Source organism: Physcomitrium patens, chromosome 1, assembly GCF_059467195.1.
Source record: "Physcomitrium patens ecotype Gransden chromosome 1, ASM5946719v1, whole genome shotgun sequence".
Taxonomy (NCBI): Eukaryota; Viridiplantae; Streptophyta; class Bryopsida; order Funariales; family Funariaceae; genus Physcomitrium; species Physcomitrium patens.
Genome location: NC_143410.1, coordinates 17,722,895 through 17,737,578, shown reverse-complemented (window position 1 = coordinate 17,737,578; position 14,684 = coordinate 17,722,895). Strand labels below are relative to the sequence as shown.

At 40.0% G+C, this 14,684-nt stretch overlaps 1 protein-coding gene across 4 annotated transcripts; it reads left to right on the top strand.

The window, feature by feature from the left end:
- The first annotated feature begins 650 nt into the window (after positions 1 to 650).
- On the top strand, positions 651 to 8,939 carry LOC112288649 (uncharacterized). Of its 4 annotated transcripts, none has more exons than XM_024533084.3 (20): positions 651 to 1,351; positions 2,015 to 2,071; positions 2,284 to 2,311; positions 2,509 to 2,631; positions 2,863 to 2,974; positions 3,246 to 3,283; positions 3,565 to 3,618; positions 3,795 to 3,866; positions 4,069 to 4,185; positions 4,431 to 4,499; positions 4,845 to 4,924; positions 5,058 to 5,183; positions 5,339 to 5,633; positions 5,950 to 6,030; positions 6,208 to 6,366; positions 6,594 to 6,685; positions 6,893 to 7,022; positions 7,510 to 7,643; positions 8,019 to 8,204; positions 8,481 to 8,939. In XM_024533084.3, exons 1-20 carry the CDS (start codon positions 1,233 to 1,235, stop codon positions 8,521 to 8,523), a joined length of 2,115 nt encoding a protein of 704 aa, XP_024388852.1. In that variant the 5' UTR covers positions 651 to 1,232; the 3' UTR covers positions 8,524 to 8,939. The 4 variants fall into 4 exon arrangements, with proteins under 4 accessions (XP_024388852.1, XP_024388844.1, XP_090108003.1 ...); XM_024533076.3 differs by having other exon boundaries at positions 656 to 1,351; positions 7,498 to 7,643; XM_090251877.1 differs by lacking the exon at positions 2,284 to 2,311 and having other exon boundaries at positions 1,095 to 1,351.
- The last annotated feature ends 5,745 nt before the right edge of the window (positions 8,940 to 14,684 follow it).

Sequence of the window (14,684 nt, the reverse complement as noted above, 5' to 3'; positions counted from 1 at the left end):
GCTCTGTCGGATGACTTGGTAAATTTCTTTAATTGTTTCAAACCAATAATATCACCATCCCCGAGTTTTTGTAGACAATAGCAGCACATGGTTACGAATTCAAAAAAGACACAAGAAACAGCTGTTTTACTCGTGCAATTGATGCTACGAAGCTGGTGTGCCTCGCACTATAAATCCACACATTACATTCCGCTATTTGGTAAGGGCTAAATCTATCCCGACCAACTACTGTACACACATTGCTGCTCCAAATCTCCAGAGACAAGCTTCAGGTTGAACCAAGTCGAATTTCACTTCACCAAATCACAAACATTACCTTGAATGCGACTACTCATCCACCGTAGGATTTACTCGAAAGATGAAAGAACAGTCAGCTTACATCCATGACAGCATTGCCGATCTGAGCAATTTACATGCAGCATTTCAACAAAAAGCATCGAAACCCTAATCCACGAAATGAAAAGCTCTCCAAACCAAGCAGTCGATGAACGAACAGAGACATCCACCCGTAACCAACCATAAATCGTTTGCTTTACATCTAATGAATGAAAAATGTCGTTCTGTTGAAATCATGAGGCGTTTCTCATCCATCTAATCTCGGACGGCATAGTCATTGTATACAGGCTGGCCTTTTGAGCACTGAGACAGGAACTCGAGCGATGGCGATAGAGCTCGCGTCATGATTCTGCACTGATTCGACGTGAATGGTTCGCGTTATGATTTGGTGCTGCTGTTGCAGCATACCAAGTGGCTTAGCCAGCTCGCCGTGGTCCTTCTTGTAGTTTGTTAATAGTGGATAATGGTTGAGTACGTGATCCGTTTTTCAGTTCACGATTGTGGCAGCTCATTAGCAATGGAGCAAGCTTGCTCGTGTTCTACTCTAGGGTTTGTTGCAGGGTTTTAAGGTGAATCGAAGCAGGGGAGATGGCAGGTTTGGAGATCGAGAGGATTGTGGATGCATTGTGGTTGCGGTGAAGTTGAGGGGGAAGGGGGGGGGGTATCACATCACTCCTAGATGGGATTGCGGGAGAATTTTAATCAAGAGGAACGAGGCCTCTGTATGTGGCATCACGAGTTCACAATGCTTGGAGGTCACGATGTTCCTGGTGCAGTCTCGATGAATCTTTCGAGTAATGTGATAGTTTAAAGTGGAGGGAAGGATGAGAATGTGGAATTGAAGGAAACTTGCAAGGGATCGAGGATTTGGACAGTAGGGTTGAGTAATTCAAGCAATGGAGTATTACGTATATGTAGACGAGGAGGTCCATGGACTTATCGATGGTGCCATGGAAGCTCGGTTTGAGAATTTGGAACTAATCGGCAAAGGATCTTTTGGCGATGTTTTCAGAGGGTAAGTTGCAGATGGTTCGATCAACTCAACTACTGATCTTTTAACTTAATTTAGTTTTGCCTTACATTTTATGCACTCTCACGACTGTAGACTTACTGGAGGTTACAGTTTTGCATTGAGTTTATTTGTTGATCAGCATTTCCCAAAACTGGCGCGGAGAGACTGACATGGCTCGGCTCCAATTTTCTAACAAATTTTTTGTCTTATTTTTGCAATTGAGTTCGACCATTGGATCTGATGTAGCGTATATTCTCTGTCCAGCTTTGAAAGCCAAGATGTCCTTCTTTTCTTTCAAATTCTCTTTTTTCGATCTTTGTTTAGAAATGGGATATAGCTTTTCATCAAAAACTCTGATGCCCTTGGTTATAGTTACTCCTTCACTCAATCGGACCAATAATTGACACGTAAAGATCCTTGAGTCTTCTCTAGTTGCACTACCGACCACAAACTAAGCTGTCTTTCGCGTCACATTATCGATCACGCCATGCTGTGTATTATTCCATTTCCATGCCAGGCGAGCTTCTGGAGGGCTGCAAGTGGGTAGTGAAGACAATATGAAGCTTAGGTTGATTAAATTCATAGAAAATATGGAATTTTGAGTTTTCGATCACTCTAGACTACGTTCTGATAGTTGTTCATGCTGCTTGAATTGTACTTGAGCAGATTTGATAAGGAGTTGAACAAAGAGGTGGCAATCAAAGTCATCGACCTGGAGGAAGCGTAAGTGACACATTTCATCCAAAGTTAACTTTGATTGTCTTTGCCTCCTTGAGACGTAACCGGAGTCAGTTCGTAAATTTACGAGGTACTTCTGTGAAAGTTTACACGGGTTACTAGATGTCTGTAAAACCCTGAAGAGTTGCAGGAAAGGTGTATGTAAGATCACTGAGGCTGACTTTCTCGATGTGGTGCGCAATTTTCCTTGTTATCAGAGAGGATGAAGTTGAGGACATTCAGAAGGTAGGTTTGTTTGGTTTTTCTTTATTAATGTAAATAATTTTAATATTAAATTTCTTATTCTAGCTCCAGTCTAAATTTGGTACTGCCCTGATGGATAGATGTCTTCAAGATGTTTGTTCCTCATTAGATCTTAAGTGCTCTATGGTTACAAGGACTTTACGGAGACAGCTGATTGGTTCTTTATCTTTGTTTCTCAGGAGATTTCTGTACTAGGTCAGTGTCGATCACCTCATATCACAGAGTATTATGGGTCGTACTTACACACGACAAAATTATGGATTGTCATGGAGTACATGGCTGGTGGCTCTGTATCAGACTTGGTAAATCTAACAGCACACTTTGACTTTGTTTTCCAGTTGGGGTATGAAACTGTTTTTGTGCTTTTGCGTTATTGAATCAGTTGATAATTTACCTCTGACAACAACTCACTGAAACGAATTTTTAATTAAGTTTTGGGGCATCAAATTGACTGGACTAGTTGTGTGGAGTAGCTGTGATGTAGGTTGCTTCACGTAAGTTTCACAAAGACTTTGATTTTTGTGTTGACGCAGCTTGAGACTGGACCACCACTTGATGAAGTTTCTATAGCGTCCATCTTACGAGAGCTGTTGCTGTCACTGGACTACCTACATTCAGAAGGAAAAATACATCGTGATATTAAAGGTGCAGGGGTGTCTTTTGCGTCAAGTTTTACCTACTTTTTGTTCTGAGCCAGTGTACGTAGTTCATCATGCAAGTAATGGCAGATTTTATGCTAGACTTAATTCATTTAGCATTTTATTTTTGGATGACGTTTTAGGTCATAGCTTATCAGGAGCATGAGGTTTTGAGCATTCGTTGGAGTATGTTGCATCTTCGCCTGCTGGTAGTTTCAAGGCTTACAAATCTCCATTTATAGTTATCGATAATGTATCCATGGTATTGTTTGTTGCAGCGGCTAATATACTGCTCACTGCAAATGGAGATGTTAAGGTAAGTTTACCTCGCCACTTAGACTGTAAATTTCAGAATGATACTACAACTATAAGATCAGATCAAAATGTCTTAGCTGACTATTTTTCTTATTGAAGCTTACAGTGTAGATTTGTTACGAATGTTTAATCGCTCTGTGGCTAACGGTTACAATGTACTGTGGTATATCTTTGCAGTGTATATTGGTATCCTAAAAAATACAGCTAGTCTGTTGGTTTTATAATTCGTGTTTTTGTGATACGTGATGAAATAAATATCGGCTCTGATGGGAAGTGGTGCAGGTTGCAGATTTTGGAGTTTCTGCTCAGCTGACTCGTACAATGTCCAAACGCAAGGTCAGTTGACTTCTCAACTGTATGTGGCTTTTTTTGAAAGAGTAGCCTTATCCAGCATATTGGAACCGAGTCTGTATGCGGATGAACCATGTGAGCGGTTTGTTACGTGGTCTTAAAATTGGTGATTTTGTCTAAGAATGAACCGATTTAATTGGAAGTCTGACATGTCGCTGCAGACATTTGTTGGAACTCCATTCTGGATGGCGCCAGAGGTCATACAGAACTCTGGAGATGGCTACAATGAGAAGGTAATCGGAAACTACTCGGAAATCGTAGCTAATGTATATTTCTTATTAAATGGTGTACGCCATTTTTTTGTTGGCTCAGAGCTCTGTGGAGTGCCCTAGTTGATGCTACTTTTTGCTCATTCGTGTTGAAGGGGGTTATGCTTGTGATGGAAAGATCATTCTCATTCATTCAATAGCTGAGAGCAGGTGATTTTCATTGCAGGCAGATATATGGTCATTGGGGATCACCGCTATTGAGATGGCAAAAGGGGAGCCACCTTACGCAGATCTGCATCCTATGCGTGTTCTTTTTCTTATTCCTAAGAACAACCCGCCGCAGGTGAGAGTCTTGTGGCGCTGCTAATTACAGGATAAAATGCTGTGGAGGGATGGGAATTAATCTCATATTTTCGATAAATTATGTTTGATGATTCATCCAGTCTGCTTAGACTTTAGAGTCTATTAGCTGCCAGTACTACCAAATTTGGTTTAAGGATTTGCACTCCATTGTCCACTTACTCGTCTACTCTAAATTTATGTAGTCTATTGGTGATTAACATAAAAATGTAATTTTACTTGTTGCAGCTGGATGATCATTATTCTCGACCCTTCAAGGAGTTCGTATCTTTCTGCCTTAAGAAAAACCCTTCTGAGGTATGGAAAACTGGAGGACATCAGATTCCAAATATTTTGCTTTTGGGGGGGAAGATGATGATGTAGACAATAAAATGCAGAGTTGTGCACAGTGTTGAGAAGTTATTTTATTATTTGACTTGGCAGTATATACGGTTAAGTCGCATATCATTGAAATAAAGAATGAGGAAGGAATCATCTTGTCCCAAAGCAAGTTGTATTTCCTACGATAATATTGATGTCGACAGCAGTTTATGACGTTTCACGAATGCGATCTTAAGTTGCAAGGTTGTGAGTTATCCTCTTGTCGAAGTCGATTTTCTTTTATTAGATATCGTGGACTTAATACCCAAGTGCATTCCACAGAGGCCAAGTGCGAAGGAGCTTCTCAGACACCGATTCGTCAAGAATGCCCGAAAGAGCTCCAGACTTGTTGACAGGATAAGGTTAGGGATAATGCATAGCAGTTTGTTGTCTCTGTCATCACGTGCTCGCTTTTTGATATCATGTCGCATTCTTCTTTCTTGTAAATCAATCCATCTCCCTCATCCATTTTGAGAAATGCAATTGTCTATCCAGAGAACGACCAAAATCACATGTTAGCAAGGCCAAGGATACACCCAGACCATCCGAAGCCTTTAAGAATGAGTCTGACAGTAAGGGAGTGAGGATGAGGAGCGACAATGGTGTCTATCCTCCCTTGAGGTTAGTTTGTTAAGTATTTAATTTTTTAATGTGCTCAATTTCCAAGTGGTGTTGATAAAAACCTGCTGTGCGTAAATTTATGACTTGTGGACTTGTGAACCTGTTTCCTTTGAATACGTCCTCATTCTGTGATGCCTCGTAATATTATGTATCAGCTCTCGACGTAGGGATGCAAGTTGGGACTTTGGGACTGGCAGTATACATACTACTGGTACTCTCCGAAGCAGCTCAAAGACGTTTGGGCAAATAGATCAAGACAGGCCTCGAGGGACTGATAATTCCTTACATCAAGGAAGCGACGTATTGCCCACTCTTTTGAGCAAGGCAGAACTTGATTATCAAATTGATGCAGGACTGAGGGATGCCAGTGTGGATATAAATGCGCTTCGTAGAAATAGTTTCGGCACGCAAAAAAGATTAGATGCAGAACCGTACTTTTCGAGAGATCCTGTAAGTTTTAATTCGGGGAGCGTCCAAATGCCTTTCGTTGGGATTTGTAAAAAATTGAATTACTTTATTTTGCTGACTTCGTTTCGCCGCTAATTTTTGAGTTTAGATCGTAAATAATTTGGCTCACAGCTTGGAGTGTCAACTTTCATCACTGTATTATGAGGTCCACTACTCGGTCTTGCATGTGAGGGATACGATCTAAATAGCTAACGTCTTGGGAAACGCAACTGAAAGTGGTATGGCCGTGCTGCTTTTAACGAATTTAGGTGAAACCAGGAGCTGATTCACTAACCCAAAGTAACTTATTTTTTTGCAGGGGCCCCATGCAAGTGGTGATAGCAGTATGGAGGGAAGATCTCAAGCACGACCATTTCTAGGGTCACTGTCAGCTACTACGGTAAATTCTTCTTTCTCGATTACTTGTGAGTGTACTCCTTGACCTGACACTCTTATACCCTTCGTACTTTTTGCCATTCCATAACGTGACTTCCTTGTACGCGTAGGCACGCGTCCCGAGCTTGTTTGTGTTGTCCTTTCTCAGTCTGGGATCAGGAACTTATGTCTTCACCCGCAGGTTAACACCACTGGAGGATCAAGAAATGAAGAAGCTTCGGAAGGTTTTTCAAGTGGGACTATAGTGCGAAGCAGTACACCAGACGAGGGAGGCTCAATCCCAGGAACTCCAAAAATTAATCTAGAAGCTCGAGAAGATAGTGCAACAAATCTTGCCGAGGTTTTTGATTAATCTTCTTTGGTTCCGAGCAATTCTATATTAACATGAAGGAGTCTTACAATCTCGATGTTATTATCTTCATCTGAGGGGTGGTCCACATCTTTGATTTAGCATTTGACGTATTCTCTTTATGTTCACGAATTTTACAACCTTGAGTGTATGCCTCTATGTGCCTAAAGTAGAAATTTAGAGTTATGTGGGTTACTGTAACTTTTTTTTTCCTTCAGGCCAAAGCTGCCCTTCAAGCTGGAATGAGGAAAGGAGGTCCAAAAGGTCCTACACCAGTGAAATTACGGAAAGATGCTCACGAGCATTTAAGGTTGGTTAATGATTATGTGCACCCATGAAGTTTGGACTGCTCTTGCCTTCATGTCTTTTTCTTTTGCACCTTGCATGGGTAGTTATCCAAATGGGTGGATTTTAGTTTCTCATGTCACAAGGATCTTCTACTTCTATTTTCATGGTTGGACTTCTATTCATTAGGTTTAGATGTACTTGTCCAACCTTTCTGATTTTTTGGCTACAGTGATCCTCGAGAGACCCCAAAGGCAGCTTCTAGGCAGAGTAGACGGGCCAGTGAGGAGGACGTTGCCCGAGCCGCTGCAGCTGGTGCATCGGCTGCCTTGACCCTTCTTCTAATACCTGCTCTTAAAGAGGTAACTATTTTGTCATTTCACCCCATACTGATAGTAGACGATGGAGCTTAATAGAAAGGATAGGAAAGTGCTACTAAGTCTCACTTTGCAAACAGCTTTTTCTTCTTTTCTTTATGAACGTCAAATCTAATTAAATTATGTGTCAGATACAGAGAGATCGCTGTAATGAGTGTCTGTGGGTATAGTTGAGATTGAAACCCACCCTAGTTTTGAAAGGATAATTCGGAGGAAACAGTTTACGTCAACTCTAATCATATTAAGTGAATCATTTCATTTTGGATCATCGACATTTTAGTTAGGCTGGAACAGTTTTGAACATGTACTACATAAACTTGTCCAATTAAAGTCCAGGTAGCGTCAAGCATGATAAAGCAACAAATGGCGAGTAATCTCTTAAAACCTAGTGGCAATTAATGGCTTTCCTTGCCGGGCAGTGCCTTTACAGTCCATCAAACCTACCTTTAATTGATTGCAGCGTTTCATGCAGACTGCAGCTGAGCAGTCGGAAGGGCCTGCTTTAAGAGCTGCAGCTGATGCAGCGGACGCTTTGATGGATCTGGAGCGGCTGGCGCCAGGTGCTTGTGAAGTTCTTGTTAGCAAACTTCTAAGACAACTAATCAGGTACTGGATTAATCAGAAACTTTTATGCCCATCAGGCATGCAGTAACTTCCGCGGAGGGATGCCAGCTGACAAACGTTAACGTTACGTCAAATCACAACATCACGTCAATGGATCAGTTGCTTTTTCATATGAGAAGACATAGTTATTTACATGCATCCGTATACTGTGTTGTAGTGATGTTATTAGGAACATATTAGTTTTGGATCGAAAACTTTTAATCTCTGACTGTTTTATAACTTACTGAATTTTTTCTGTAGTTATGATATAGGAACTCATGGGATAATTTTAATGTGAATTATGTAAGCTTCTGGTATACTTCTAGTCGATACTTTGGAATCACTTAGTGCTCTGATTGGTTTAATCCTGTTTTTCAGAAAAGACGAAGCTCCTGTGAAAGGTCTGCAGAGCCTAGCACGCCGGTTACTCTCAGATAATGGCGGTGAAAAAGATGGACATGTCCCATCTTCGCACATTCGTTCTGGGACTGCTAGACTTAGATCTCAAAGGGACAAAAGTTACGATTCGGGTTTGAGTCCAGTGGCCGCATTCTTACTTCACAGGTGTGCTTCCTCCCGTTGGTTCTCTCATCTTTTCAGAACTATATGAGTTTCACATTGTGAGATAGTTTCCTCTTGCTTCCTCTTCATCATGATCTTTTATTTATAACTGATTCTATTGTTACACTGGAATGAGGGCAGTTGACGGGAAGCACTACTAGTGTCATTTGGTGTCACGTACTTTTATTCCTCAAGGATGTACTCAATCCACGGGTATTCTAGCTTATGGCGCGCGCCTTTAATATCATCTCTGTCCTAATACAATTTTTCTTAGTGCAGGTGGCAAGGTCAAGTCTCAAAAGACCTAAATTTTCGTCGCTAACATCTCATTTACAAGATATAGACGAGATATCATCGACATTGTAATAGAGGCGTACTTGAGGTCCATGTGGGTATCACCACTGGGTTTCTTGCTGTTATGTGTGTTTCTTAGTGCCCGCTGGTTTTGCTGTGGTCCTATGTATTGACATAGTGATTGTAAAATATGTAACCCTTAACTATTAACAAATTCCACAATGATTCATAACACATAGTTTTGTTGGCCCATAATGCCTCACCGTAGTTGCACAATTTTCTTTAGTGTCCTTTGTCGTCTCTGGTAATCAGGCTAGTGAGGTTGTCACTAAAATATCCAACTTAGTAGTACGAACTAGGGATGCCTGCAATAGGGTGGTTTTAATAAAAGGTGTGGTTTTCGTCAGCGTCAAATGTTGACAAATCATGCTAGTCTTTTTTGAATCCGATTGCTACAGGTTACTCTGATGTTTTGTATCCATTATCTGTCTTTTCTGTCCTCACTCACTTCCGGAGATTACCAGTTTGAAATCACTGCCATACTGAAACGTTCAAGCTTGTGAATTCTTCGTCAAACGTTGTAGTTTGACTACGAAACAAACTCTCCATGTAATATCCCTCAGGATCTCTTTTTCATGTTCGTAGAATTATTTAGTTTCAAGTTTATGTCATCATATTGTAAAATCCGATGGTTTTATCTGTAAATGCACATACATATACATTAAAAACCGTCTTTCAATTGGAAGTTGGATGCCCTTTTTAAAAAGAACAAAAAAAAAAAACAAAAAACAAAAAACAAAATTCCTACGTGCATGCATGCCTGTCCATTTTGGGAGCACCTCAATAGAAGAGAACTTAAAGATCCAATATTCACCCATAGGCCAAGGGAGAGGAGAACAACAAAGTCCAATCTAAAGAATTCTACAAAGAAAAGACATAGTGCGAAACAAACATCTCAACTTTGAACAGTGAAAACCTATGCCCTCTATGCTGCCACTTGGGATCAACCCCCATATCTCTCAATATTGAGGGAATGTTCTCTCCAAAATAAACCATTTCTTGCTGAAGTTGTTTAAGTTCCAAAATAAAACCAATGTTTTTTAAAAAGAGTCTTGTTCCACCTGCTGCCTATTTGCAGCCGACTCGCTACTCCAAAATAGTAAGCTATGTTTGTTAATATCTAAATAAGTTTTTTGGAAACTTCTGACAAACTATAAAAAGCTAAGATAAATATAAAGTTTAAAGTATCCTTAAAAAGATTACAAAATGTTCTAAGAAACTTTTAGACAATTACAACATAACTTAGAAGATTTTTTAAGACTTATAAAGACCTTTAAAAAGTGGTACAAATATGTCAAAATATTTAGAGGGTGCTTAAGATTGTAATTTTGTATATAGATAAAATATAATTTTAATATTAATATCAATTATATATATACACACACATACATCTAGTTTTAAATCTTATTGATTTTTGATTTTTGATTTTAATTCAAACAAATATTGTATTACAAAATCTACAAAAGTAGTCTTAGTGCACAATATATTGTTTTAGTTTTTATCAAAGTGATTTCATTGTTGTTATTATTTTATGTAGTATTTAAATTGAATGCATGAGATTTAGAAAAAATATTTTAAATAATATAGTATAGTTTTATTGATGTATGTTATATTTTGTAGTCAAGAGAGTAATAACTACAATATTTTTTCCAGTAACTAATCTCCCAAAAACTAATAACCACTAATAATTAATTAAAATTTTGAAAATTGACTGTTTAATGGTGTATAATTAATACGTTCTAATTTCTAATAATTAATTAATTTTCATCAATTAACAAAGACCATGCGGCTAGTAGGGCTACATGGCTATACTTGATTAGGCAAGGCAAGACCAAAGAATTGGCAGGGCCACATGGTTGCCATGCTAAAAGTACACAACCTAGATTGTAAGGCCTTAGCAAGCATGATTTCTATCCTACCTTCACCAAGCCATCTTTAAAGATTATTAACCTCTAGTAATTAATACTTTTTCTTGCAGTGGATGATATTAATTAAAATGGGAAACACTGTATAATATAAAATTTTATTACAATAATAAAATTCAATTTAACATACATTCTAAAAATTACAATATTATGTATAATTAAAAAATTAAAAATATGTAATAATTTTTCTGTGAAAATAATAAAACAAAAGATAAAATATGCAAAATATGCAACTAAGTCATTGCATATACAAAATTGTTAGACTGCTTAATCCCTCATTGCTTGATTTTTTGATTTTTTGATTTATTTTTTCTTTTCTTTTCTTACATTTTTCTTTATTTTCATTTATGATTTCATTTGTTAAGAGTCGTAGAATACCATTAAATGTAATTATTATATTTAATGTTAAATTCTGATTCATTATGATGTGATAAATATGATATGAAGCAATCTTCAAATCATCACATGTTATTTGGAAAAGACTTTATTTGAAACAAAATAATATTACTTTACATATTAAAATTAATTCAATAATAATAAAAAATACATCTTAAAATATAAACATTAAGATTTTTATTTTTTTATTTTTTATTTTAATTAGATTTCCATAAATATCCAGCTTTTAGTTTATTTTGCAAAGTTTAAAGTTATTTGTTGAAAGTTTTACCATGTAGATAGGTTTTAATCATCTTCTCTCACATCCACTCTACAAGTAACAAGTTTATCCAAGTGGTGAAGACTACATGCTTTTACACATCTATAATTTACCAAAATAAATAAATAAACTATTGTTCCACCCCCTAAAATTAAAAATAGAATTAGTGTTCATTACATTAAGTAAAAGTATAAGAACTGGGGCGATTTTGTCTACAATTGTACAAATATGCATGATGTGTACCTTTTACTTTCTTGATCAAAAGAGATGAATGTACCACAAATATCAACACTCTTAAAGTGCCCATTTGTGGCATTGGGTTTGGAAGTTGCTCCACAATCCCTTTCCAAGGGCAAGTTTGGTAATCCCCAGGTACAAGTGGGAGTCAAATTTGCTGACATGGCAGCCAAGTGGTCCGTTGTCCTTGCTGGCAGCAAAGATGCCGAGCTGACTTGTCCCCCAGAGCCGTCTGAGCTGACATGATGATATTTTCTTTAACATATTAAATTCTTACTGCTAGTTCTTATTCAACATGTATGCATTTTACAGTGAATCATTGTATCAATCAATGAAAATGTTAACTCAAAGTTACCCACTAAGGACAACTTAAATATCCCCACTTTCTATTCCACCTCTCCTACTACTGCTCTCTTTTTGTTGTTGTTAATATTTAACTTTTATTTATTTATTTATTTTCTTTCTATTTGCTTCAACTTCTTTACAGTTTGTTTGTTATGTTTCATTCGTAAAGTGGGAAACCATCTCTTAAAGTGAATGGAGTTGGTCCGATGCAATCCCCGACAAGCGGCAGAGTTGCAAGAGCTTACGTCCCGTGAAACCACGAGGGCATGATCTTCCTGCTCCATCACAAAATTCCTGCGAGAGAATCCACAATCCTAAAAACACAGCAGAGAAATGCAGCAGAGCAGAGGAAGTGCAGAATCCATGCTCCATCGCCACCCTCGTCCCCCAGGCCTGACATTCACCCTGGACTACCCTCGCCGCACCGCACCCACCCTGACAGTCTGGTGTTAAAGGAGCTGGGTGCATGGATCCAGCCAGCCCGTGCGAGATCGCAGAGCTTCGCAGTCCAGCCACAGTGCGTGGCTTTGACGTGCCTCGTGGAGGATCTTCTCGTACCCACATCATGGGCTGACAGGGAAGAGCGATACGAAGCAAGGGTGAGCATGCCATGCGTTCATAGATATTGAGTTTTGATTGACTGGGTTGAGCGAGAGCATCATCCTTCCAAGCTGCTAAACCGACTTGCCACTGTTTCCATTTCAAATGCATAGTACGAGATGAATCTGCGTGGGGGGTATTTTTTTGCAAACGGCGTTTCATGCTATACCTTGCATGAGATCCGGCAGCTGCGATCAGCAAGATTCAGTTGGCAGGAGCAAATCGAAGGTCTATGGGCAAGCGCTTTGGTTACTGCAGCTGCTTCGAGGTAAGAAATTCTGGCATCGGAGGGTCCCACAGAAACTGCAATGAGTGAGCTCAGCCCCTGTAGGTAGACCGAGAGCTATGACTACCTTCGCAAAGCGTCAGAAGCTGCCGGCTGACGCCCGTGTGGAGCCTGCCTGCGGGTTTGGTTTTGGGTTTTGGAGTTACTCGAAGCGTCTCTGCCTCCGTAGTGACGTCCACACCGAGCCTGTTCGCCTCTTGCATCTGCATGTGAACTATTTTCCACATGATGTCCGCTTCATCCCACGAGACCTCGCACTGCACGCTCCACAATCCACAATCCAGAGCCAGCTTTGCCTAGGAAAGTTTCCAAATTAAATTCAAAACACAACAAAAACAGGTGAAAATTGTGTTTTAGCCAGGTAGAGATTTGAACGAATCCATCCAGAATGTGGTCAGAAATCATGGATTTTTGAAGGAGTGTGTACATGGAAAAAATAAAGATGAGGAAACCTTAATAAAAATTGATGATTCATAGCACAACAAAGAGTTGCTGCGGCAAATGCAGCTATTATCCACACAATTAAACGTTCTACAATACATCATGAATTTACTTTGCAAATACACTGGCAAGTAGAGTATTTCACCTCAAATTTTATCAACAAGTAAACTCTAGCTTGTTAAATGACAGAGTGAAGTGATTAGGTGATGCAATTATGCATGACTTATGAACAATAATAATAACTGAAAATTATAAATTACACATTGGTATTCTTTTGTTTACTAACGATGAATTACGATATGCTTGTTGGATGATGGGCGATATGTCGAAGGGGAGGAAACATAGCGAAGGTGTTCGATCCAACATATCAGCCGCCGCTGCCGCCGCCACCACAAACCCCTCTCCCACCCTGTAAGAAAATCCTGCTGCTGTTGCTAGTCTATGGACCTAAGAAAGCCAATAGGCAATCACCAGAAAGCCATCTACGTGCAACTGAGCAACGGGCTCAATCCTTGAATGAGCAAACGAGAGATCTCCACATGGCGGTTGCTGCAAGCGCATTCAAGAGATGATCCAAGTGTTTGGTAAAATTGCAGTCATCATGGCTGCTTAGCTGCAAAACGTGAATCCAACTGGGCAGCGATGAAGAGCCTACCGCGCAGGCTAGCTTATATTCTCTGACAAAGACAGAGAGGAGGCCACCAGTCAGGTTCAATGTCAACAGTGCGCAAATCGCATCGAAATTTGCGTTGTGAAGGCGTTGGCGATTTTCTCAAGTGGAGGCGCATGGTGTCCTGTCGGCTTCACGTGGTGCATGGCCGTTTCCTCTAAAATATAGCATTTTCACCACCTTCTGTTGCCTTCCTGCTGTGCGCGTGGGAAGGCGAGCTGGGCAGGTGGCCACTTTGGTGTCTTCTGCCGCCGGGGTGCATCGGGGAGCTGGGACATTGTGAGGAGCTAGTCGTGTTGTTGGCTTTTCAAGAATCCATGGTGAGAGAGTGGGTGCAGTGTGTTCGCAGTATAGTCAACGACGTTGAACCATTTTTTGGACGCTCTACTTGGATTTATGTGACCGTTGGGATTATAAAGTGCATGACCAGAATTTCTCCAAACGGCGATGCGTGTTGAATCCGGGGGTGTCGACTCCCATATTTCAGATTGTGTTCTGCATCCCTTCCGCTGCGAGCTTCAGGTAGGAGTGAGTTACAAAATGTTTTATCAGGTATTTCACTCTTGGAGTAATCGCCGCAGCGACATTGTTTTTCTCATTGGTTAATTTGTTAGTATTCATTTCCCGAGGGCGTAAGACGAGCGTAGTATCCATTTGCTAGATTTTCATGTGAAGTCATCGATATGTATGACAAGCCATTTCGACCACTAAGGAGATTAGTTCATATGTTGCAAATTATGCAGGGCAGAATCTGTGAAGGTGGCATGTCTTGGTGATAATTGCTGACTTGGCAATGGTTGTGCAGGTGTTGGGATAAGGCTGCTGTTAGAAGAGCACGATGGAGGACCAGGATCCATCATCCTCAAGCGCCAAGGTTGGGATGGCGGCTGCCGCCTCAGGGCGTTCGTGGGGACGCGGCAGGTACAATGCTGCCCCACGTTCAGAGCGAAAATCCTTGGAGGTATTCGGA